Here is a 26974-nt window from a genome sequence, read left to right on the forward strand (position 1 = left end):
CGTCATATCACTGAGGAAAAAAACCTTTACCTTTTCACGTAGTTAATGGGGATTCTAAGGCTACAATGTTTGGTTTAATGTTTAAATAGTCGCTGAGATTATATTTGGTTATGAATGCAGAAATGGTACTTTGATGCATAGCCTATGTATATCGGATCAAGGAACCAAACAGCACAGCTTCATTGCCCACACAACACTGCCCCCACAGCATCCCAATGAACTCTCCATACAGTCATGGATTTGGCGCTGCGCAAAAATCTGTTGCGAGCGACGTAGACGTCTGTCGACCGCATAACAGAGATATTAGAGAGGAGGGCAGACGGCAGGAATTTGAACCACTACATGTGCTGCTCAGTACAGTAGGAGTGGACTTGAACTAGCCTAGCAGTTGTGATCAGTAAGAGTGGACCACTATGACACTGCAGGACAAAATAAAACTGGCAGTGTGTCCAGATAGCTCAGTTTGTAATATTTGACAATATTTGAAAGCATCTCTCATTTGAATATGTGACATACATGAGATGAAACGGATTCATTAAATAATCTGCTTTTCTTGTGAGCCGATTCTGGTAACGCTGAAATCTGCTGCCTTATTGAGCTTATCAAATCACATTTTATTTGTCACATACACATGGTTATCCGATCTGTTCTGGCTTTAAATCTGTGATTGATTTGGACCGTCCTGATCAATGACCGGGTAAGCCCAAACGGTCCTCTGTTTGAGATCAGAATTCTGGGTTAAAAGTGTAAAACTCTCCGGAACCATTTCTCTGATGTTTGTAGAATGTGCACACACTATCACTGTCTAGTTTGATATAGGGCAAGGAGAAACAGAAGGGTGTATGACTGGCAGCAGCAGTTAAAGTACAGCAGGTTTTTGTGTGTGTGTGAGAGAATCACTGTAGCTAATGTCATTACTCTCCCTGTGATTTGATCAGTGGCAGGCCCTCATCCCCTGTGTTGACGCTATTTAGCTTTGAGACTGAGCAGAACAAACAGTGGACATTTTCTTATTTGTCACACAGCATGAGAGACGCTAATTCACTTTACTGCCCGCTTCGCCTGCTAATACCTCCAGCCAACTTTACAAGACATGTTTCAGGCCTTGTTAACATCCTTAAGAGGAAACTCACAGCTGTGTGTGTGTGTTACTGCATTATGCATCAACATGATTTTCCCCTGTGGTAGAACAGTTAACCACTTGAGGGGAAATCGGTTGAACAGCCCAGTTGAGAACATATACGCACACACTGCTGTGTCTTACTATACTTGTGAGGATGTTTTGGGGACCAATAATTGATTTTCATTAAAAATCCCATTTTCCCTAACCTTAACTCCAAACCCCAAAATAACCTTTTTTTTTTTTTTTTTTTTTTCAAGTCTCTGAATTTTAGTTGGTTTACTATTCTTGTGAGGACTTCTGGTACTCACAAGTATAGGAAACCGTGGCCACACACACCCCAGTAGTCTCCTGAGCCATATCCGTTGGGACTTTCTTCTGTGCCTTAAAATATAGAAATCTAGCACAGATTAAACTGCATCAGTGCGTTTCTATTTCCCAGTTTGGCGTCTTGGTTAAATCACTGTGCTGTAAAATGAATGCCTTCTGTTCAGTTTCTCCCTCATCACTTAAAGAAGAACTGTGACTGTGTTTTAAAGGTTGGCATAAAGACAACACCACCACTTGATTTCAGGCTTTATCATTTGATGGTTATTGAAAAGTGATTGACAAGCCAAGACATGGAACCATGTCCGACTGTTTTGTGTTTATTATCTTCCAAAATGGTTGGTATCCCTTATCTCCACCGACCTCTATCTGGCAAAGCACAGTTGTCGGATTTGAGAAAGGATGGTTGGAGAAATTACACTTGCCTGCTTTTAGAGTGCGCGCATACACTATTCTTTCTGAAGTTTGTTGCCACTGAACTTGCACACACAAGATGACAGTAGAGAAGAATTGGGTTACAGCCGTCTTCCTGTCCGTGTTGTGAGAGAGCTAGGTTGGTTGCACGCGTTTCAGCCGCAGAAGGGTTCTGTGCAGTAGCGGCTTGAACGGGTGTTGTTTTCTAAATGGAAACTCCGTGAAACAAACTGCCTAATAGATCTGTGACCTGGACTGTGGAAAATATAGGCCTCTTAATTTACAGATTTGTGTATGGCCTCTGAGAGATGATACTAACTAGATGAATCCCCAATGGGAAACTGATGCTCATATTGATCATAAACCATGTGTGGTACAGCAGGGTCAAGTATAGCCAGCATGAGGAATGGTTGCTAGGGGAATGACCTCCAGCTGAGCACTGTTCCTTAAAAGAGGGTGTGGCAGCACTCAAATTGCCTAAAGACTTCAAGGGGAGAGTTTTGGAAAGTGCACGTCACGTGAGGTATAATACGAGTACGACCGAAATGATTTGGAGCTTTGACGAGTCCTGTCGACTTCATGCTTCTGTTTTCAACGTTTTAAAGTCTGACCCTGTAGAGGTCTGAAAGAGCCAGGATTGAATTGGCTTTTTTCTTAATAAAAGCCTCCTTGTTTGCACCACGCTCCTGTCCCTTGTGTCTTTTACCTTTTTGAGTCATTGCTTATGCCCGACCACTGTCACACCATGGCTAGTTAGAGGATGTCCAAGTCCGTGCCTCGGTATGATTTCCCATACAGATATTGTATAGCCTTTTTGAGGATAGGTAGTTTATCCGATGATGATGACGTTTTGACCATGTGTCCCATTTATATTATAGCAGCCAGTCTCTCATGACAGACTGTTAATCGAGTATTTGTGGCCAGTGCATGCAATATCGGGTTCTGAGTTGAATTGACAGTCACAACCATCCCCCTGACAGTGTGTTGTGGGTGAACAGTCAGTCAATGAGGGAGTGAGACATACTGTGGATGAGTAGTTTCAGGCCAGGATGTGGTTACTGGAGTCGAATGAATGTACTGAGGCTGACATCTGACAGTCGTCTGGTTTCAACGGCACACCAGAGAAATTAACAACGGTCAGGGTATGATTTTGCTCACAAATGGAAAGTTCAGACAAAATTGCATCGAACAGAGGAAATAACAAGTCAACAAATTTCCCCATCTTTTGATGTATTGAGGCACATCTATTCTCTGTTATGCTCCAGTTGCTATAGTTAGACACATCATTTATTGGTTTGTTGTTGAGAGCTTGCAGCAGCCGGAAGTCTGAGGCTGGTTATTAGTAAGTCTGGTTACTACAAAACCAAAGGGCATTCTGGGCATTTCCATCAAAAAGGACCCATGAGTACCAACATGTTAAGTTCATAGGGGCATATCAAATTGGGTGTCAAATGAAAGCTAAGAGTTTATACTTTTGGGAATTGAAGGCATAGATCTATATTTAAAACCATTCTCCATCTTAAAAATTAGGCATAAGTAAAGGCTTTGCTTTCTAGAGAAACTGATGGAAAAGGGGTATTTTAGAAACCTTAAGACTTTCTGGTATAGGTTATCAGAAATGCATCGAAACACAATGTCGACGTAAAGACCCCATCCAACGAATGTCAACACTTGTATTTAGTTTGAGAAATGATTTGCCTTCTGTATGTTTAAAAACATTGCCTTGTAATTACGTTACTAAAAACCCACATGTATCTTCAATATATTTTCAAATTTCTCCCCCATGTGAGGAAGAAGGATAATGCAAGTTCACAGACGTAACAAGAAAAGGTAAACATCAATTAATTATAGGGATTTTTACTGATATCAATTTTGTTTATGAAATTAACTTGTAATTCCATTACCTAAATTAACAAAAAATCTGAGATGGAATTATTGCAGCTGAATTGGCTGCAATGGGAAATCATAATAGTCACAAACCACAGTTGGGCCACCTGCTACTGTCCTCACTTCCACTGGCATATAACAGTTTTTTTCAGTTGTCTGGTGGTCAAACCAAAGAGTGTTAAAACGGCGAGTCCCGATAACCCCTCCTCCTCTCTCACTCTCTCTCCAGTTAATGTCCCCTCGCCCAGCTCTTACTGACACCTACCCATGAGCCTCCTCACTTTATATTTACTTTAACCCGCATCCTCACCCCACTGAGCACCGGACGTCCATAGATGTTGAAAAGTATTTGAAACTTGACGTTAACCGAACTGGACCATATCTCAAAACTATCATAGACATATGTTTCACAAGTTCTAATAACCTGGTATATTGTACTGAATTATACTCTACCCTACTCTGCTGTATTGTACTGTACTCAACTGTGCTACGCTGTGATTACCAGACTTGTGAAACATGAGGAGAATGACATTCATATCCATAATTATGCATTTCTCTGAAGTACAGATCAGGGACCCATGATGTCATTTTGTTACCGGGTGTAAATTCACTTTACATACATACTGTAATTCAATATCCAAAACAGATCTTTTCAAACTCAAGATGCCATGTCATAGCTGACACCCCATTCTTTTTTTGGGAAACATGTTCGCGTAAAAACCTGCCAAAGATTTTATTTGCATTTTTTCTGGATATTTTGTTTTGGTACTGTTTTAAATACAGTAAGAAGGAATTGTTGATTTTGAATGTTTGAACACTAGTAGTGTTTCTCCAACTACTTTGCAGACAGAGTTCAGTGTGTCAAATCGGAGGGCATGTTGTCTGGTCCTCAGGCAGTCTCTATGGGTGTGCCACAGGGTTAAATTCTCAGGCAGACTCTTTTCTCTGTATATATCAATGATGTTGCTCTTGCTGCGGGCGATTTCCTTGATCCACCTCTACGCAGACGACACCATTCTGTATACTTCTGGTCCTTCTTTGGACACTGTGCTATCTAACCTCCAGATGAGCTTCAATGCCATACAACACTACTTCCGTGGCCTCCAACTGCTCTTAAACGCTAGTAAAACCAGATGCATGATTTTCAACCGTTCGCTGCCTGGACCTGCACGCCCCACTAGCATCACCACCTTGGATGGTTCCGACCTAGAATATGTGGACATCTATAAGTACCTAGGTGTCTGGCTAGACTGTAAACTCTCCTTCCAGACTCATATCAAACATCTGCAATCCAAAATCAAATCTGGATTCGGCTTTCTATTTCGCAACAAAGCCTCCTTCACTCACGCCGCCAAACTTACCCTAGTAAAACGGACTATCCTACCGATCCTCGACTTCGGCGACGTCATCTACAAAATGGCTTCCCATACTCTACTCAGCAAATTGGATGCAGTTTGTCACAGTTCCACCTGCTTTGTTACTAAAGCACCTTATAGCACCCACCACTGCGACCTGTATGCTCTAGTCGGCTGGCCCTCGCTACATATTCGTCGCCAGACCCACTGGCTCCAGGTCATCTACAAGTCCATGCTAGGTAAAGCTCCGCCTTATCTCAGTTCACTGGTCACGATGGCAACACCCACCCGTAGCACGTGCTCCAGCAGGTCTATCTCATTGATCATCCGTAAAGCCAGCACCTCATTTGGCCACCTTTCCTTCCAGTTCTCTGCTGCCTGTGACTGGAATGAATTGCAAAAATCGTTGAAGTTGGAGACTTATCTCCCTCACCAACTTTAAACATCTGCTATCTGAGCAGCTAACCGATCACTGCAGCTGTACATAGTCCATTGGTAAATAGCCCACCCAATTTACCTACCTCATCCCCATACTGTATTTATTTACTTTTCTGCTCTTTTGCACACCAGTATCTCTACCTGCACATGACCATCTGATAATTTATCACTCCAGTGTTAATCTGCTAAATTGTAATTATTTGCCTACCTCCTCATGCCTTTTGCACACAATGTATATAGACTCTTTTTATAAAAAAATAAATAATTCTACTGTGTTATTGACTTGTTTATTGTTTACTCCATGTGTAGCTCTGTGTTGCTGTCTGTTCACACTGCTTTGCTTTATCTTGGCCAGGTCGCAGTTTGTAAATGAGAACTTGTTCTCAACTAGCCTACCTGGTTAAATAAAGGTGAAAAAAAATAATGTAGGTAGTGTCTATTTTTGTACCCATTAACTAGTGTTGTTGACTGCCTGTCTTGGGACTGGGATGAGTGTGTACTACAGTAGAGAGTGAGGTGGGTACTCTCTCTAGTGAGGTGGGTACTCTCTCTAGTGAGGTGGGTACTCCAGTAGGGGGGGGAGTGGGTACTGTCTAGTGAGTGTGCACTACAGTATGATGTAACAGACTACCGTTGAGAGAAGGACGCTCAAATCAAAGGAAACAAGATAAGTCGGGCATTAAGCCTGCTGAAACAACAAGGAATCGAGAAGTATTTGTGGCATTTACTAAGCTACGAGTACTACTGTATACTGTTAAAAGTATTTTCTTAGTCTCTTAGTTCCAAGTTCATGGGTTACGGAGTCCAAGAAAGTGTTCTCTTTTGTACTAATGTCATCTATCTCTCTCTCTGTCTCCCCAGCGGGTGGTCTAGTCACAACTGTCCTGGTGGTAAGGATGATGATGATGATGATGATGGGAGTTGGCTACTACAGCCGAAGGTGCAGCCCCCCACGCTAGTACCAGTCTACAACTCCTGGCCCCCCTTTGAGCCCTGGTCCCACCTGTCCCCACCATGGCCAACCACCTGGAGCTTCTGAATGAACTGCAGCAGCTGGATAAGGTGCCTAGCCTGGAGCGACTAAGGGCCGCCCAGAAGCGCCGCACGCAGCAGCTGAAGAGATGGGCAGTCTATGAGAAGGAGATGCAGAACAAGAAGCGCAAGGCGGACAAGAGGAGGAACACCAATCATGCCGCAGCCATGGAGGCCAAACGACATGTATCGTTTGCAGCTAATGTGGCGCTATTAGAGGCCTCGGCACGGAACGACCCTGACGAAGGTAGGAGGAAAGGACATACACACACGCGCATACAGATAATTTCACCATCAGAGCACCCCAAACAGTAATGAAAAAGACAGGGTCAAGGAAAAACCATTTAATGTTTCCTGAAGGGGTGATATAGGAAAAAGCAGTATTAGTATTATATTGTATTTTTCTCTCTACAGTAACTCTAAAAAGTGCTTATTCCACTCTAACCAAATCATACCAGGCTCTATCATTAGATTTCAATAGATGTCGTTATTAAACTACAGATGAAACCCAGCCGGTATGATGCTGCTACATTTTATTTATTTAATGAGTAATAATGCCCAGTTGTTCAGAAAGTGTTGATTACTTTCTGTAACTAACCGATTTCATCCAAAATGGCACCCATTTTTTCCTGTATAGTACACTACATTTGACCAGAGTCTGCCTTTTAGGCGTAACTACAGATTCTACCAAGCTGGTGCTGCTGTTCTGTCCTTTCAGTCAATAAACTATGGTGACATGGAAGCATACCTGTTGTATGTTTCATCCAATCTTCTGTGGCTTTATATTAAATGATAACTGCCTTCTGCATCTTCAAATGAGAATTTTTTTTTTTGTCAACCTTCGGTTGGCATTAAAACTGCCTGAGGCATTTTCTATATTCGGACTGTGGAGGAGTAAAATTGTGTTTTTTTTTACTCATGTATGCTGCAAATTAGCATGAATGATTTCAGTCACACATATATATGTCACATTAGTGTTCTAGCTGTGATACATTTAGAATGTAAGAGACATTGGAACACATGGGATATTTCTGTTCTGGAATGTTTTGTTAGATTGTATACAGTGCCTTTGCAAAGTATTTGAACCCCTTACCCTTTTTTCACATTTTGTTATGTTACTGCCTTATTTTATTCCGGATTAAAACAGTACACTTTTCAGTGTTCCAGAAATAGAGAACTGAACTAAAAGCATTATGATTTGTTGTTTATAATCCACAACTTGAGGTGAGTGGGCTGCTTGCCAGGCCACCACTTATTGTCTCCCTTCTAGTCTTGTGCACCAATAACCAAACTCTCAACAGTTACACATCGATGTCATTTTAAATGTGATTACAGTTGAGCTGGACTTCTTCTGAGCATATCCAGATTGCCTGTGGGCTGAGCTGTTGTGTGTGGTGTGTTGTATTGCAGTGCTAGTACTGCGGTGGGTGCAATACCTGTCATTGAAATGAAAGTTCCTTTTAAAATATTTTGTACCGCTTTAACATAATGTAGAAACATATATCCTATAGAGATGCATTGCATTAAACATTGTACACAGTCTCTAAGGAGCGTCAAGTGTGTGGTGACAACATGCAAGACATTTCTCATTCATTCATTGCTGTAATCATTGAGCTCCTGAATAAGTGGTCAATTTTCTTTTGTTTCTGTCACCCGAAATGTTACAAGGTGTAAAACAAATGCAGCCCGCAAGTAGTTTTAGAACGGCCCGCGACATGGTTTATGAATGTAAAATGTGCCTCCCCCAACCCGTGGTAACGAAACAAACAACCTTTGGCAGGTGATATGGGTCAGATCTTTTGAACTGTTTGGGTTAGAAAGTTTTCACTTTTTATTAATGGTGCAAGCATGACGTTAACAAATCTTTACTCGGGAACTGATGGTACAGCGACGCCTTATTACGCCTTATTTTTTTAAAGGTGTATGGTGTGTATGTGTTGGTTGACTAAACCGCGTACAGTGTGTGTGACGTGGCAGCTGGCTAATTGAGGATTGTCGGGTTCTCTTAATCTGAGCTGTCCCTCTGCTCTGCTCCTAAACTGCTACTCAGTGACAGGGAGGGAGAGTGAGAGCAAGCAGAAGGTTGTAGGTAAAAAGAGCAGATGGGGGAGAGGGAGGAAAGACGGAGGGGGAGGGAGAAAAATGCAAAGGAATCGACAGACTGGGGCAGGGAGAAGGAGAGAAAGCGAGAGTAAAGTTGCTAATAAAGTCTAAAAAATTCCCCTATAATGAGTAATAACTTACGCTGCTTTCTCAGAAAAAAAACGAGACTTGAGGGTGACTACTTAGTGCTTAGCCTAGCTATAGAGTGCAGAGAGCTAGAGGGCCTGGCCAGTAGCCACATAGCCTAGCTACAGTAATGAGATTGCTTTGATGATGGTTTGAACTTTGGCTTAATGTTTGGTTTTCAGTGTACTGCAAGGATGATCTCTGTGTGTGTGGGTGATACAACCACAGCATCATCCCATTTACCCAGTAGTCAGTCAGTCAGTCACACTCACTAATGTGAACATAACAGTACTGTGTTTGTGGTGTGTGTGTGTGTTCTCATATAATGAAGTAAAACACAAGTCTTTTTACGTATGTGTGGACTCTCCTCTTTTCCACTGCTTATCCATGGGTTGCCATGATGCTTCCTATGTCCATTACAGTTCAGACCAGAACCATCCTTGTCAAGGTTACACGTTGTACTAACTCAGTCCCTATTGAAGCTGCGGATGAGGTGCTTCCTGTCTGTTCACCATTTACACTCGTCACGAGAGCTGAGACCTTGTCTCACTCCCAGTGATACTACGTGAAGGCTGCGAAATTGCTCTGAACCTGCTGTGTCTGGGACTGATGGCTGTTCTGTGATGATATTGGGAGGGACTGATTTAGCTTTTTTGTCTCTTTACAGCCTCATAATGTGACAGGGCTACATGTTGATGGGAATTAGACAGGAGATGAAAAAGACGTGGCTATCAAATATGCAGTATATCCACATTTTAACATCGCCCTGAAAATCCTGAGATGGATATTTTGGAGGAAAATCTCCAGCTAGCTATTAACTTTTTTTGTCTCATCTCTGTGGTTCCGGTCTCCTCTGCTGCATCCACAAGCTCACATGACGACGTCAACACCCACTGCACTAAGCACAGCTCTGTTTACATCTAACTAGCAGTGTGTAAAAAGCCTCTAAGTGATGTTTTAAAAAGACCTTCTGGATCCCAGATCCATTTGGACACTGTGATTTTGCTCGGTTGGTTCACCACCACTGCTCGCCATGTCTCTCGTATCACCATCATTACATTACAACAGAGGAGGACCGCTAAAGGGAAGTATGTGAAAACAGGCAAAGCTCATTTTGGGAGGTATTTTGCAGGGATGCAAACTACCGTAATTTCTGGACTATTAAGCGCACCTGAATTTAAACCGCACCCAATGAATAAAAAAAAATATGTATGTATTTTGGACATAAATAAGCCACATGTCTATAAGGCACAGGTGCCTACCGGTACATTAAATTTGTTTCACTTTACACAGCCTTTAAACGAAACACGACTTGTAAAAAAAAAAATAGGCTTTTAAACAAAACACGGCTTGTAACAAAAATAAATAGGCTTTAACGAAACACGGCTTGTAATATATATATATTTAAATAGCAGTAAACAGTAGCCTACCAAGAAAGTCATTGGTCACTATCTTCCTCCTCCTGTGCACTGAAACCACTGAAGTCATCTCCTTCGGTGTCGGAGTTGAATAGCCTCAGAGCTGCTGACACAGACTCGTCCGTACCCTGATGGACAGGCCTTTACGTCTCATAAATCTTAGACACCAGGATGGTCCATCTCTAAAATCCTCAAACTTCATTTCGGTGGCGATCGTTTTGGCTTTCAGTCGGATCTGCACAGTTGAAACACCTCGGCTGTCTGCTCTCTGTGTGTTGACCCAGTCTTCAAGCTCATTTTCTAGTTCGGGCCATCTGCTTTTCTTCCCTCAAAGCTTTTGTTGTCTTTTTGCACTGAGTCAGTTCCTCACGCTGCTGTTTCCAACGTCTTATCATCGACTCATTAAGGCCAAGCTCCCGTGCAGCAGCTCTATTTCCTTTTCCAACAGCCAGATCGATCGCCTTCAACTTGAAAGCTGCATCATATGCATTTCTCCGTGTCTTTGCCATGATGAGGATGACAAAATGACTACCGTAATCAGAATGATGAAGTTTGAGCGCGCTCGATTTAGGTCACATTATGTGACGGTGCTCAGTTTTTTGGCGGCATGAATCTTGTGAAAGCGGGAAAAATCCATAAATTAGCCGCGTCATTGTATAAGCCGCTAGGTTCAAAGCGTGGGAAAAAAGTAGCGGCTTATAGTTCGGAAGTTACTGTAGTCACCACCTTGACGAAATTCACCATTTTGAATCCAACATAGGGAACCTCCGTGATTCGTGTAGATCTGATGAGAAAAGTTTGCGTTTGGTCACTACTGGCTGAAAGCGAACAAGTCATGCACATTTGGAGCAATACTGGCCATATCCAAGGCTCGAGCCTGGGCTCGGCCAATCGTGCACATAACAGAATGCAGCATGTGACTGAATAGACAGCCATCTTGAGTGTTACAGCATCAGCGTGCGCTCTGGAAAGACTATGAAGAGTGGAAAAGCTGTTTGCCAGTTACATGCTGACGAGACCGGGTCGCGCATGTTGATTTTTGTCCACCCAGACCAGACGCGATCAGGACACGCAGGTTGAAATACCAACACAAACTCTGAAGCAACTATATTAACATAGGGACACGTCAAAAAACAAACATTTATGGCAATTTTTGCTAGCTTGCTGTTGCTAGCTAATTTGTCCTGGGATATAAACATTGGGTTGTTATTTTACCTGAAATGGGCAAGGTCCTCTATTCTGACAATTAATCCACAGATACAAGGGTAAACTGAGTTTGTTTCTAGTAATCTCTTCTCCTTCAGGCTTCTTCTACTTCTTTGGACTTTATATGGCGGTTGGTAACAAACTTTAAGGTGCATTACCACCACCAACTGGACTGGAGTGTGGACCTCAGTTCATCTTTCAATCACCCACGTGGGTATATGCTCCAAAAAACCATGAGGAGATAGGAAAAGCGGGACTTGCAGAGCGTCAAGCATCACAAATAGAACCAAGTTATATTTTAGCGCCTGGCTACGCAGACGCGTGCGAGCAGTGTGGGTGCAATGATTGAATAACATGTATGAGTTCATTTATTTTGCAACGCAAGCGGTGTGGTCAGTATGTTACAGCAGCGCTTCCCCCTGTATGACAACAGAGGTAGGTGAGAAGCCTAGAGACGGTGGTTATGAAGCGTAATTTATGAGCTGTAACCGAAAAACAACTGGCATTTGGAAAGTTTGAGGTGAAGGAGCACGTGTGGTGGAACAAGAATTGTTAGCATTAAGTTTCTTGCTAGCTGGATCGAATTGCCTGTTAGCTAGCCAGAGAAATGTTGAGCAACATTAGCTAACTTAGCGAATCAAATAACTGAGTTGATCGTGTGAATATTAGCTGGTTAACAAAGTTGGACAGCTAGCTAACCTTACAATGTCAGATGAGGTAACGTTAGCTCGAGGAACCAATTAGCTGTATAGTATTAACTGGTATACGACGACTTCCCGTTCCTCAAGCTATAACATTAGTTGCTCTCTGGAACCTGGCAATCTGTGTGAAATATTCACTAGTTAGTTTTTGTTAATTAGCTATCTATGAACTAATGTTTTCCCTCTGTGGTTAATTTTCAGAATGAGGGAATTAGGGGGAAATGAGGCGTTGCTTGTTAAACAAGTGGATTCAGGGATCAAGTGTAGTTGGAGCTGGGCCTTATTATCCGAGCCACTATAATAGAGCAAAAATACAATGCCTGTTTGTTATACAATTTCTACTTTAAGTGCAATATTTAGTGTGGTCACAAGCATTCTATTATAAGGCTGTCATGGCTAACAACAATATTAATGTATTGTTTGTTCTGTGTACTTGATTATCATTTGCAATAAAGTCTAGGCAACAAATAACGTTGGATTGCTTTCCTTAAAATTTGTAGCTGTGAGTTAGGTTTATTTTACACACACAGACTGATTATGTAGATCATGTTCTTTTGTTATTAATTAGTACACAGTTGAAACCTGAATTTCAAGAAGGAACCCAGCCTAAAAGTCACTAGAAATGTGCATTTCGAAGTTAGCTGGGATTCAGTGCAACAACAAAAAATGTCATCTTTTTTGGGCCTTCACCAGTTTGCATCCTTGATTTTGATTTGAGATCTACATACTTGACTCTGAATTTTATCAGAAGTCTCCCATCGACATCCTTTGAATTATTTACGCAAAATTCAGAGGAGCTGGTGTAACAGTATAATTTTAAACCGTCCCCTCGCCCATACCCGGGCGCAAACCAGGGACCCTCTGCACACATCAACAACAGTCACCCACGAAGCGTCGTTACCCATCGCTCCACAAAAGCCACGGCCCTTGCAGAGCAAGGGGAACTACTACTTCAAGGTCTCAGAGCAAGTGACGTCACCGATTGAAACGCTATTTAGCGCACACAGCTAACTAAGCTAGCTGTTTCACATCCGTTACACTGGCGCTTAACTCCACCCTAATTCACACCCGAAGAGCATAAGAATAAAAGTGGAACTGTAGTATTGGTCTGCTTTCCCCTTTTTCTCTCCCTCTTATTACCTCCTGTAGAAACTAAGTGTCTTTTAGCGGACCTCTTCCTGTCACTAATAAGGAAGTAGGAGTAGACAACAGGCCCTTTGAGACCTAGTAACTGCCTTCTCTGCTCTCGTACATACAGTACACACACGCTGACTTGACAGTTGCACTATTTAAACCGGGTCAAGACTTGACAGTTGCACTAGTTTGACTTGACAGTTTGTCCAAGCACGACTTGCGGTAGACCTAATCTACAACCATCAACAATCTTTTATTCGTGTCCCTCCCTTGCCATGCCATAGCCTTCCTGTTGCTATCTCAATCTAAAATGACTACAGATTTGTAACATCAATTATGATGATAGTATGTTGACCTGACTTCCTTACTGACATTCTCTTGCCCTGTGGCATTGGAAAACCAGGTTACGTAATTGACAACATTTTGGAATGGTCAGAAGACCTTTTACACAGTGTAGGTTACTGTATTCTGGGACAGTGTTTTATTGTGGTTGGTATGTAGAGGAGAATGATCAATAATCAATGTGTTGCGTTTTATGTATCAGAAAGAGTAGCTAACCGTTTTTGTTGTTGGTTGAGTAGTACACTCTGTCCAGTCCAGACCCCCCAGTACTAGCTGTGTTTGTAGCCTACCCTATACTGTCTATTGTCAGTCATTTGTGTCTGTAGGCTGTCAATACTGCAGCTCTGAGCAGGGCACTCCAGTCCACTCTGTACTGTCTGTGGCCTGTCAGTACTGTATCTCCAAGCAGTACAGTCTGTCCAGTCTCCTGAGAACTCTTCCTCTCCAATTCAAATTAACATTCCTGAGGCCATTTTAGTTCAGTCAGACAGGGCTGAGCTTGTGAGGAGAGAGGGCTCCTGAACGGCACTGCTACCAACGGGCGAGAGCTGGCATACACTGGCACTACTATTCCCTCTTTCCCTGGCACCCATGGTACCAACAGGCATCATCACAATATGGTCCGTGGCATCACAAGATTAACAGGGCAGAAGAACTGAGAGGCCGCTAAGAACTAACATGATCACTGGAGCTGTAACGAACTAACACCGTAGCTTACGGACACAAACCTCCAGTAGAGAGAGTGGGACCAGTGACTAATTGAGTGAGTTTTTGGCTTGCTGATGCCTATCAAATTAAGAATTGAAAGAACATTCTTATTTACCAACAGCAAAAGCATCCAAAAACAGATAGGGTTTTATTAAAATGTCTTTAGTTACTGTGTCCTAACCCTGTCCCTTCAATAATTTGTAATTTTCAAGATCATTAAATACTGTGCCTTCAGAAAGTATTCACACCCCTTGACTTTTACCACATTTTGTTGTTAGAGCATGTGTTTAAAATTGAGGTTTTCGTCACTGGCCTACACACAATACCCCATTAATGTCATTGGGATTTTTTTTTTTTTTTATAAATTAAAAAAAATGTCAAGCTGAAATGTCTTAAGTCAATGAGCATTCAACCCCTTGGTTATGGCATGCCTAAATTAATTCACGAGTAAAAATGTATAAGTCACAAGTTTTTTTTTTTTTTTTTTTTTTTTTTTTTTTTGAATGACTACCTCATCTCTTTACCCCACACATACCATTATCTGTAAGTATCCCCAGTCAAGCAGTGAATTTCAAACACCGATTCAACCACAAAGACCCATTGTCAGGATTTGGCCAGGGTTGTTCCGGGTTTTGGTCACTAGATACCCCCATTGTGCTTTTTGACCTTATGTTTTTCCCTTGTTCCCCATTATTATTTGCACCTGTGCCTCGTTTCCCCTGATTGTATTTAAACCCTTAGTTTCCCTCAGTTCTGTGCTCTGTGTTTGTATGTTACACCCAGCCCTAGTGTTCTGTGTATTCTTGTCGATTCCGGTGGATGCTCTTGTGGAATTCTGTTTTTGTTTTTGAGTATCTCTTAAGGCTTTTTTGTGCTATTCCTACCACCTTTTGGATTTACCATTTTTGTATTGAAGGACTTCTCCTTTTTACTTTATTAAATACACCGTCTTAAGTACTGCTGTGTCTGCCTCATCTTCTGGGTTCTGCTGACTATTCGTGGCTCAATTGGTTAAGTGACTGTTTCTCACTCCGGAGACCCAGGTTCGTAACCGGGTCCTGACAGAAACACAGAGCCATAAATGAACCCAGAGGCAGCCAGTTCCCAGGACCTTTTTGCCATGCTGTCCCACCACCAGGAGACTGTCCAACGCCACAGATGCCGCCCTGGTTCAGCAAGAGGCCTTAATGGCTAGACATTCTCATCTTCTGTCGGAGATGCTGACTTCCATTAAGCAAATATCTGATCGTCTTACCCCGGCAACAGTTCCCGTCCCAGTACCTCAGATTCACGTACCCATGGCAGTTAACCCCCTGGCTGAACCTCGTCTTCCACCTCCCCAACGGTTCTCAGGTGATCCAAGTGCTTGTAAAGGGTTTCTCACCCAATGTTCTCTCTCCTTTGAGCTACAACCCTCGTCGTTTCCCACCGACCGGTCTAAGATCGCTTATATCATCACCCTGCAAGTAGCCCTGGCCTGGGCTACTGCTGTGTGGGATGCCCATAGTTCCTGCTGTGCCAGCTACTCTGCCTTTACTGAGGAATTCAAACGAGTGTTTCAAGGCCCAAGCAGTGGTTCTGACTCAGCCAAACAGCTCCTGACTCTCCACCAAGGTTGGCGCAGCGTGACGGACTATGCCATCCAGTTCCGCGGTGGCAGCAGCAAGTGGCTGGAACAACGAGCGCTCACGGTGTGCTTTCTGAAAGGCCTTTCCGACACTATCCAAGATGAACTGGCCACTCTGGAACCACCGGACAATCTCGAGTCCCTGATCCAGTTGGCCTCACGCATTGACCAGCGTCTGAGAGAGAGAACTCAACCGTAAACCTCTAGCCCCTATCAGTCCCAGCTCCGAGTCCCCACCTTTATCCTCGCTGGCTCCATCGGAACCCATGCAGATTGGACGCATCTCCCAGGCTGAGAGAGACCGCCGGATGAGGAGCGACGCTGTCTATATTGCGGCAAACCGGGCCATTTCTGTTCCACGTGTCCCGGGCTCCAGGGAAACGCTCTGTCCGGTACAGACCGGGGGAACTGTAACGGGAAACATAACCTCCTCCAATCCGTCCAACTCCCGTCTGCTCATTCCAGTCACCCTCTCCTGGGACAACCACAAGCTTCACCTTCAAGCCTTGGTAGACTCTGGAGCCGCAGGTAACTTCATGGATGGTGTCTGGGCGAAGGAGAATGGCGTTCCCTCTGAACCTCTAAGTGAACCCATGAGGGTCACTACATTGGATGGAAGCCCTTTGGGATCTGGACTTGTCACTCATGTCACTACCTCCTTGCGACTTTCAGTTTCACAACACCAGGAATTGATGAACTTTCATTTGATCTCCTGTTCCGAGTTCCCTCTCGTCCTTGGATACCCCTGGCTTCACAGCCATAACCCTCACATCGACTGGTCTGTGGGCACTATCAAGCAGTGGGGTCCTACGTGCCAAGCTACTTGTATTTTCCAGAATTCCCCGAGTTCTACTCCCGAGTCTTTAGAATCCATCGACCTGACCCGAGTTCCCGAGTGTTACCATGACCTCAAACTGGTGTTTAGCAAACAGAGGGCCACCATGCTACCACCCCATAGACCTTACGATTGCCCCATCAACCTGTTTCCGGGCACTTGCCCCCCCAGGGGTCGGATCTTTTCCCTATCTCCACCCGAACGAGCTGCTATGGATACCTACATCAAGGACGCTCTGGAAGCAGGCCTCATGCGTCCATCCACCTCCCCGGCGGGAGCAGGGTTTTTCTTTGTGGCCAAGAAAGACGGTGGATTGGTCCTTGCATCGACTACCGGGGACTCAATGCCATAACCGTCCGTAACCGTTACCCGCTACCCCTTATGGCCACAGCCTTCGAGCTGCTCCAGGAAGCAGTTGTTTTCACTAAGCTTGACCTGCGGAACGCATACCATCTTGTGCGGATCAGACCTGGTGACTGAGTGGAAGACCGCTTTCAACACGCCTACTGGTCACTATGAATACTTGGTGATGCCCTTCGGCCTGACCAACGCCCCAGCGGTGTTCCAAGCGCTCATAAACGATGTGTTAGGGATATGCTTAACATATTTGTGTTCGTTTACTTGGATGACATCCTCATCTTTTCGAGCTCCCTTCAAGAACACACTAAGCATGTCAGACAAGTACTCAAACGCCTCCTGGACAGCCATCTGTACGTTAAGCCGGAAAAATGTGAATTCCATTCATCCGAGTACAATTCCTGGGATTTGTAGTGGAACCCGTTTGAAAATGGACCCCAGGAAGGTAGGGGCATTGGCCCAAAATCCGTTAAGGAAGTTCAGCGTTTCCTGGGCTTCACAAACTTTTACCGCAAGTTCATCAAGAACTTCAGCTTGAAGTGGCATTGACCCCTCTCTCAGCTTTAACCAAGGGTGGCAATGCAAGGTTTTTGTGGGGAAGAGAAGCTGAGACGGCCTTCCAAGGACTCAAGCAGCGCGTTCTCTCTGCTCCCATCCTGATACTACCGACTACAGATGAACCATTTGTGGTGGAGGTATTTTGTGGTCCCAGGAGGTAGACGTCAGAGGTTGGTGTTGGAGCTGTCCTGTCTCTGTTTTCAGACACTTCATCACACCGGCTTACCCCTCCTCTTCGATTAATGTGGGGATCAACTCCTAGCGGTTAAGATGGCATTGAAGGAATGGAGACACTGGCTCGAGGGGCTTCTCACCCGTTTCAAATTGCTTATATATCCAGCATTCGGCAGTTTGCGTTTGAACTCCCTAACAAGCTAGATGGTCTCTTTTTCTTCAATCGATTCCAGTTTATCCTCACCCAACATATGGCCCTGCGCCCCGGCCAGAGGTCTGACTTAGAATCTCAAAAGGATGCATCCTGCCATTCAGAGATGACACACATGCCTGTCCTTCCTGCTGCTAAGATTGTGTCAGCTCCGATCTCGTGGCAAACTTGAGGATTGCTAATTGAGCCTAAAAAACACCTGAGGACTCATTCCAAACTGTTTCCCTCAGTTCTGTGCTCTGTGTTTGTATGTTCAATCCGGAAAAAGTGTTCTGTGTATTCTTGTCGATTCCGGTGCATTTTGTGTTCAATTCTGTTTTGTGGCCTAACCCTACCACCTTTTGGATTTGCGCATTTTGTATTGAAGGACTTCTCATTTTTACTTTCCTTCAAATACACCGTCTTAAGTACTGCTGTTCTTTATCTATAGTAACTTTCATATCACCATACATAATAACGTTATATATCAAACTCCACCTGTAGATCCAACGGCGGTGTTGGACAGATGCCTAGATAACGTTACAGATTGAAAAACTCAGCTCACAGAACTGATTGGGGCATTAATTCACCTCTGTCACATGTGAGATAGTCTGATAGCTCTCATTCACTTAGTACTTAATTGCTCAATTTCAATCCTCTTTATTATCCACATTTCAATCTCCTAACGTCCAAATTTCAATCAATCAGCTTATTATCCAAATTTCAATCAGCTTAATACGTCCTTTCCACACCCACACAACTCTCACACCGGGGCTAAACCCCTGTTCAGTTAATTGTGACCCGATTTAGGAAACTAGGCATATGTCACAAGTCAAGACTTCTTTGGCAGAAATGCCTTCTCGAACATGTGAACTTTCATGTGCCTTATTAACAAACTTGTATTCCATGTGTAAATACAAAGAAAATAGTTAAATTACGAATCTTGTTGGTTAAGCCACACAAAAAGTCAGAAACCTTCCCACGAGCCATGATTGGCTGAGATAGTGGGCTGGACATGCTGAGAGATGAGTTTGGATTGGTCTGCCATAGACTTCTATATTTGAGCTCGTCAGTCTGTGTTGATTATCATGTAAGTCATGTAAGTGTTGCTCTCCACTTTCTGGAGAATCAAGTTTTGAAATCAGTGGAATTAGAGTATGATAGCTGAAGAGATGGAGAAAACACCTGTCTCTGGATTACATCTTCAAACTAAGGTCAACCGTGGTATGGCATTCCTGACAGGGCGACGCGTCCATCATGCATGATGATAGTCTTGCGTTAGCTAGCTACATTTTCAGATATTACACGTTTACAATTTTGACAAAGTTGTTTCATTTCAAACTAAAGTGTACTATTAGCTAACTTGCTAAAGTTATCTGGCTGGCTGCCTAGCTGACATTTATTATTCATATCCCAGAGCCATTTGCTTTTCTAGTTAGAGCCTGCTAACATTGAACCTGGTTGGTTAGGTCCCAGCACTGTGGCATTGTTGGCACTGTGTTCATTGTTGCTTAAATAGCTAACTTTAACTGGCTGGCTCGTTAGCGGACATTACGTGACGTGTGAACACCCGTTGAATATGGCCGGTGTCAGTAAACGTCTGCAAAAAAGCAGAATGAAATTGTGCCAAGTGTGCGCTCTGAGAGCGAAATGAGATGGGCGGGGCTAAAGCTTAAGAGGGTGCGACCGATGCTGAAGAGCTCTTCACGAGATACCAAAAACATTCAAAGGCAATTTTCTCAAAAGTGTGTTTACAAGTTGATCAACTTTCAAAGCAGAGTTACTTTCCCATTGTTCCTCAAATGCAGTGTATGATATACCATTTTGCACCCTATGCTGTTCTCAGTGGTTCCCCGACCACATACTTCTCATACATGCCTAAAATAACACCTTGTGCTATTACCAGGGGTTCTCAGAACATGCAGCAATTTGTCACATAAATGTCTATAGACAATTGTCAGTGGGGCCTCTCCTGTTTTCACTTCATCCTAGCCTTCCACTAAGACTAGTTCTAGCCGTCTTCTAAGAAGGCTATAATCGATGCAGCGCTGGGGGATGATTTAACAAAAGCTCATTTGCGACAAAAGCACAATCGTTGGATGACTGTACCTAACCATAAACATCAAGGCACAGAATAATATATTTTTAAACCTGCATATTTAGCTAAAAGAAATCCAGATTAGCAGGCAATATTAACCAGGTGAAATTGTGTCACTTCTCTTGCGTTCATTGCACGCAGTCAGGGTATATGCAACAGTTTGAGCAGCCTGGCTCATTGCAAACTAATTTGCCAGAATTTTACGTAACTATGACTTAGGGATGCCACCCGTTAGATAAAATACCGACCGGTTCCGTATTTCACTGAAATAAATGTTTTGTTTTCGAAATTATAGTTTCCGGATTCGACCATATTAATGACCAAAGGCTCGTATTTCTGTGTGTTATGTTATAATTAAGTCTGATTTGATAGAGCAGTCTGACTGAGCGATGGTAGGCAGCATCGGGCCCGTAAGCATTCATTCAAACAGCACTTTTGTGCGTTTTGCCAGCAGCTCTTTGCAAGCACAGCGCTGTATATGACTTCAAGCCTATCAGCCTAATGGCTGGTGTAACTGATGTGAAATGGCTAGCTAGTTAGCGGGGTGCGCGTTAATAGTGTTTCTAACGTCACTCGCTCTGAGACTGGAGTAGTTATTCCCCTATACAAATGGTACAGAGAGAAATAGTCCTATAAATAATATATTAACAACAACCTAAAACCTCTTACCTTGGAATATTTGAAGTCTCATGTTAAAAGGAATCACCAACTTTCATATGTTCTCATGTTCTGAGGAAGGAACTTAAACGTTAGCTTTTTTACATGGCACATATTGCACTTTTACTTCTCCAACACTTTGTTTTTGCATTATTTAAACCAACATTGAACATGTTTCATTATTTGAGGCTAAATTGATTTTTATTGATGTATTATATTAAGTTAAAATAAGTGTTCATTCAGTATTGTTGTAATTGTCATTATTACAAATAAATTTTTTAAAAATTGTCCGATTTAATCGGTATCGGCTTTTTTTGGTCCTCCAATAATCCGTATCGGATTTGAAAAATCTAAATCGGTCGACCTCTAGTTTGAAGTACATTGCCACCGTAGTTACTGTAGTCGTTCAAAGCTGTGTTCTGGAAAACATTGGTAAAGCTTGGGTGGAATAGGCATTGTGGTGCTCATGTGAATTTACTTTCTTTTTCAGTTTCAGACCAATGCCTATTCTCACTTAAAACTGTTTTTTGTTTTTAATAAGTTAATGATTTAGAAAGTGTCTTGACATTGTAATACATGTGGACTCCAGTCTATGGAGTACATAAAAATAACATATGTAGCCTACGGTAGAAAGAGTAGTAGCCTAATTTGTTAAATTCATTTGATAGAGCGTTGTTGGAGCTCCATAGCCAAAGGAAGACCCAGTTACCTCTGCTGCAGAGGATACGTTCATTAGAGTTACCAGGCAAAGGCATTTTAGCCCACATAAATGCTTCAGTGTTCAAGTAACAGACACATCTCAACATCAACTGTTCAGAGGACACGCGTAAATCAGACCTTCATGGTCATTGCTGCAAATAAACTACACTACTTAAGGACACCAATAAGAAGAAGAGTTGCTTGGGCCAAGAAACACAAGCAATTGACATTAGAATAGTGGAAATTTGTCCTTTGGTCTGATGAGTCCAAATTTGAGATTTTTGGTTCCAACCGCCGTGTCTTTGTGAGATGCAGAGTAGGTGAACAGATGATCTCCGCATGTGTGGTTCCTACCGTGAAGCATGGAGGTAAAGGTGTGATTGTGTGGGGCTGGTGACACTGTAGGTGATTTATTTAGAATTAAAGGCACGCTTAACCAGCATGGCTACAACAGCACTCTGCAGCGATACGCCAACCCATCTAGTTTGCACTTAGTCCCACTATCATTTGTTTTGCAACAGGACAATGGCCCTTACACTGCCTGGAGGTGCATTGGGTCATTTGACCAAGACAGAGAGTTACGGAGTGCTACATCAGATGACCTGGCCTCCACGATCACCCAACCTCAACCCAATTGAGATGGTTTGGGATGAGTTGGACCGCAGAGTGAAGGAAAAGCAGCCAACAAGTGCTCAGCTCATATGTGGGAATTCCTTCAAGACTGTTGGAAAAACATTCCAGGTGAAGCTGGTTGAGAGAAAGTTTTGATGTATTCACTATTATTCTACAATGTAGAAAATAGTAAAATAAAGAGAAACCCTGGAATTCGGAGGTGTCCAAACTTTTGACTGGAACTGTATATATATTTTTAATAACAAGCACACCTAACATGTATAGTATTTTCTCTGAAGCTCGGTTTATTAGCAGTGTTCAACGTACATCAGACAGATGTAACCTACTGCATAAGCTCCCTTTCATTCCTGTCTCCTCTGCTCTGCCGCTGCTGCACTGGTCTATAGGGAGACTCTGTAGTCAGAATTAGCATGTGTTTGAACCCATTAAAACACTTTCTCTCACTTGCCCTCTCCACCCCTCTTTCTCTGTATTGCTCTCTCGTTCTCTCTGTGTTGCTCTTATTTCCCCTGCTCTCCCCTTCTCTCTTTCTCCCTCTCTGCTCTCGCTCTCTATTCCCTTTCCCTCTCTCTCCTGCTGCTCATAGCCTGATGTGGGAGCTCCACTGTGGCCTTATTTCGTAGATAGGTTGCATCTATCTCAAGTCAGTCACTGTCAGCATACTGCCACACTCTGTAACACTCAGTTATCTAAATGGTTTCAATTTCTGCCTATACCAAACATCATGCAGCTCATTGGATTGAGTTCCCTAAAACAACCCAGACTATTATTCATGGAAACTATTAAACTATTCAATATGTTTGACTCCGAGAGGCCTATTTCTCACTAGGATTCGACTTGGTTCATGACTTTAGTTCAGCAGTACAGTTGGAAAGATGGTTCTACGTTCTAAAATGGAGGTTAAGATTAAATGTGCACAGTTGTGTAAATGACTTAAGTAAAAAATACTTAATTTGTGTTTGGGGTAATCTGTCCTTTACTATTTATATTTAAAACAACTTCTACTTTTATTCCACTACAATCCTCATGAAAATAATGTTATTTTTACTCATTTTCCCTGACACCCAAAAGTACTTGTTACATTTCGAATGCTTAGCAGGACAGGAAAATGGTCAAATTCATGCACATATTAAGATGACATCCCTGGTCTTGTCTACTGCCTCTGATCTGGCTGACATATTATACACAAATTATTTGTTTGTAAATGTCTGACTGTTGGAGTGTGCCCCTGGCTATCCGTAAATTCAAATAACATGAAAATCGTGCCGCCCGGCTTGTTTATTATAAGGAATGTGAAATTATTTATATTTTCACTTTTGATACTTAAGTATATTTTAAAACTAAATACTTTTACTCTTAGTGTTTTACTGGGTGACTTTCACTTTTTCTTGATTCATTTTCTATTAAGGTACCTTTACTTATACTCAAGTATGACAATTGGGTACTTTTTCCACCACTGAATATGCAGTTGCTGTCAATATTACTGAGCTTCTCATTGAAATGAAACCGAAGGGGAAAGGTCGTTTCAGTCTTACCTCCTGATCTGATACAGGTGGGATTTCTGGAGATTGCATCACTTTAGAAGAATCTCTATTGGAAAGACTAGCCTAGAGCTTTTCTGAAAGGGATGTGGTCTAAAATGTGATTCTTAAGCTCCTGCTTTCTCCTTATTAGTAGTATTTTAATGGTTTAAAAAAAATATTGCCGGGGTGGAAAGTGTGTGGACTTACTTACTGAGCAAAACATAATTTACAGCATCAGGTTCTTAGCTTTTACATGCCACATGAATGACTATGGTGGTGACAAGTTTCAGAGACAATTGCGCAAATTGTAGACACCACTACATGGAACAGGTAGGACAGGCTTCTGTAGCTTTCCCCTGTGAATACACAGTACTACACTCATTAGCTACATAACTATACAAAACAATTAAAGATTCAACATTGTCATGTGTTATAATAAATAAAAAAACATTGTGTTGTATATTATGGCTACTTTGGCATAGCTAACATTAGCTATGTTAGCTACACAATAGTTAGCTAGCTTTTTTTTATAATGGGCAAATGTTGCACAATCCAGGTGTGGAAAGCTCTTAGAGATTTAACCAGAAAGTCTCACAGCTGTAATCACTCCCAAAGGTGCTTCTACAAAGTATTGACTCCGGTGTGGATACTTAAATAAATAAGATATTTCTGTATTTCATTTTCAATAAATTGGCAAAAATCTACCGAAAGGTTGCTGGATCGAATCCCCGAGCTGACAAGGTCTGCCGTTTTGCCCCTGAGCAAAGCAATTAATTCCCAAAAACAGCTGCTCCCCGGGCATTGATTTAAGGCAACCCCTCGCACCTCTCTGATTCAGATGGTAAGAAAGCGATACAACTGCCACCTACTGGTCTGAGGTGATTTTTTTTTGCTCGTGCTGGCGCAGAACCTATTGTCTACATCAGTGGTTCCTGACTCCAGTCGTCGAGTACCCCCAACGGTACATCTGTTCAGAGGTGGTAAGTACTCTTGTCCCAAAAATCGTAGACAATCCTATGTGTCTCTGAGGCTTTATATACTGTATTCTTTACCCTCAGGAGGTGTGCTTTAAAAAAAACAAATAAAACAAGATAACCATACACACCTACAGTCCTTTGACATTTTATACCTCTCCTACATCCAGAATAGGACTAATGCAGTGTGGACTGAGAGATTGCACAAATTGATGGTAAAGAAGCCCTATTGGAGAGGGAGAAGAGTTCTGTCAGAAATTACTTCTTATTCCCTTAGTCACTTGTCTCAGGTTACTGCATTTTCTGCTTGGTTTTCCTAATGTGATGATTAGTGAACATAGTTAAAGTCTGTTAATAGCTGCTCATATTGGGTAGATTATATCAGTGTTATGCTAATTATACAGAAATAGTTTGTCGAGATCAGTGTGGAAAAACTTGACTGGCCTGCACAGAGCCCTGACCTCAACCCCATCGAACACTTTTAGTAGGAATTGGAACACCGACTGCGAGCCAGGTATAATCACCCAACATCAGTGCCCAGCATCACTAATGCTCTTATGGCTGAATGGAAGCATGTCTCAACAGCCATGTTCCAACACCTAGAGCAGTGTTTCTCAACACTGGTCCTCGAGTACCCCTCAACAGTACGCATTTTTGTTGTAGCCCTGGACAACCACACCTCACTGAGGGCTTGATGATTAGTTGACAAGTTGAACCAGGTGTGCTTTTCCAGGGTTACAGTAAACATGTGTACTGTTCGGGGTACTGGAGGACCAGGGTTGGGAAACACTGATCTAGTGGAAAGCCTTCCCAGAAGAGTGGAGACTGTTAGAGCAGCAAATGGGGGACCAACTCCTTATTAATGCCCATGATTTTGGAATGAGATGTTCGACAAACATACCTTTGGTCATGTGGTGTACTTTATAAAGAAAAATATTTATCTCAGAGGATATGCCTTTAATGTCCACTCGAGTCTGAGTGCTCCCCCTACACACACACACACACACACACACACACACACACAGCGGTTAGTTAAGATAACAGGAAGGGTGTGTCAGACTTTCTGTGTTTATTGATCTTTTATCGCTTTGTTAGCATCGAGCCCCTCCCCCTCATCCCTCTATCGGAATGTAGCGACACCCAGGAAGACATTTTGGAGATTCTGTGCAATAATCACCATGGCAACCCCAATCAGAGATTCCTTTATGAGTATTGTAGAAAGTCCCTGTGCCTTCTCTCCCCCATAAGTGTGTGTGTCTGTGTGTCTCTCTGTGTTTTCCCACTGTTTTCACGGCTAGAGACGGTGTGGTCTGTTGTGCTCTCCCATGGGCTGACGGGTGTGGAACATTTGTACCAACAGATAGGAATCGCCCTCAGTGTGCGTCATCACCTCAAACTCTCCTCTCTAATCTATCTCTCTCATCCTCTGTTCTTTTTTCAGCCGTCTAACTTTTCCTCCCTGTCAATTATAGAGCTTTTATTAGTTTAAGTATGCACGTTAATTTCTAGAAATTAGAAACTAGAGCCATAGAGAGGATCATCAATCTCGAGATGCTGTGTTTTGTTGTAGTTGCACGCTGAATGTGTTGAGTCAAAGCTAGGAACAGCAAGGCAGTGATTCATACACTCATCGTTAACACATAATTTCTGTCTGGTTCAGACTGAAGGGATAAGAAGCTGTAATTAAGCAATAAGGCCCGAGGGGGTGTGGAATATTGGCCAATAGGGCCCCTCGGGGGATGTCATAATATTCATAAAACCTAGCGGTCAAACACAGAAATTGTTCCAAGTGTTGTTTTTTTCCTCACCATTCATTTCTCCGATAGGAATTTTAGAACCACTTCAAACAAGGGCTGTAGGCTTTCCCTGGTGTGATGTTTGATAAACGTGTAAATCTCTCTCGGACAAGGGGACTTTTGTCAGATTCGAAAATGCTAATTAGCATCAAAGTAGACATCATGCAAGACTACAAATCCCTGCAAACTTGCATGTCATCTCTAGCTGACACCTCTGACACCTTTGCTGTCAGCTAGCTAGCTTCCTTAATCCAAAAGATATTTAACATTTTCATTTACTATTCCATATTTCATTTAACTAATGTCTTTGGTCTTGTACAGAATACTATCCTAGTAGCAGTCAGGTATTTACAATGTTCCATGAATACTAGGCTAGTTAATTTTTTAAATTGTTTTTGCTGCTTAGCTCAACACAATTATTTTACCACATCCTCTTCCCTTTCAGCCGGTGGAGGTCTATATTTAAACCCTTGTAATGTCTGCTAACAATATGATCGAGGTGAAAGCTATTTCAATTCATGGTGTCAGAATGCACTGCTGTA

At 42.6% G+C, this 26974-nt stretch overlaps 1 protein-coding gene across 1 annotated transcript in view; it reads left to right on the forward strand.

Annotated features, from left to right (window-relative positions):
- The window catches only part of LOC135542325 (protein phosphatase 1 regulatory inhibitor subunit 16B-like), a 130391-nt gene that overhangs the window by 39226 nt on the left and 64191 nt on the right, over window positions 1-26974 (forward strand). The window contains exon 2 of the mRNA XM_064969206.1: window positions 6403-6820. Within this exon, the coding sequence (XP_064825278.1) occupies window positions 6556-6820 (265 nt within the window). The 5' untranslated portion in view covers window positions 6403-6555. The remainder of the gene's footprint in view (window positions 1-6402; window positions 6821-26974) is intronic.

The sequence above is a fragment of the Oncorhynchus masou genome, chromosome 6, assembly GCF_036934945.1.
Source record: "Oncorhynchus masou masou isolate Uvic2021 chromosome 6, UVic_Omas_1.1, whole genome shotgun sequence".
In the NCBI taxonomy this organism is placed as follows: Eukaryota; Metazoa; Chordata; class Actinopteri; order Salmoniformes; family Salmonidae; genus Oncorhynchus; species Oncorhynchus masou.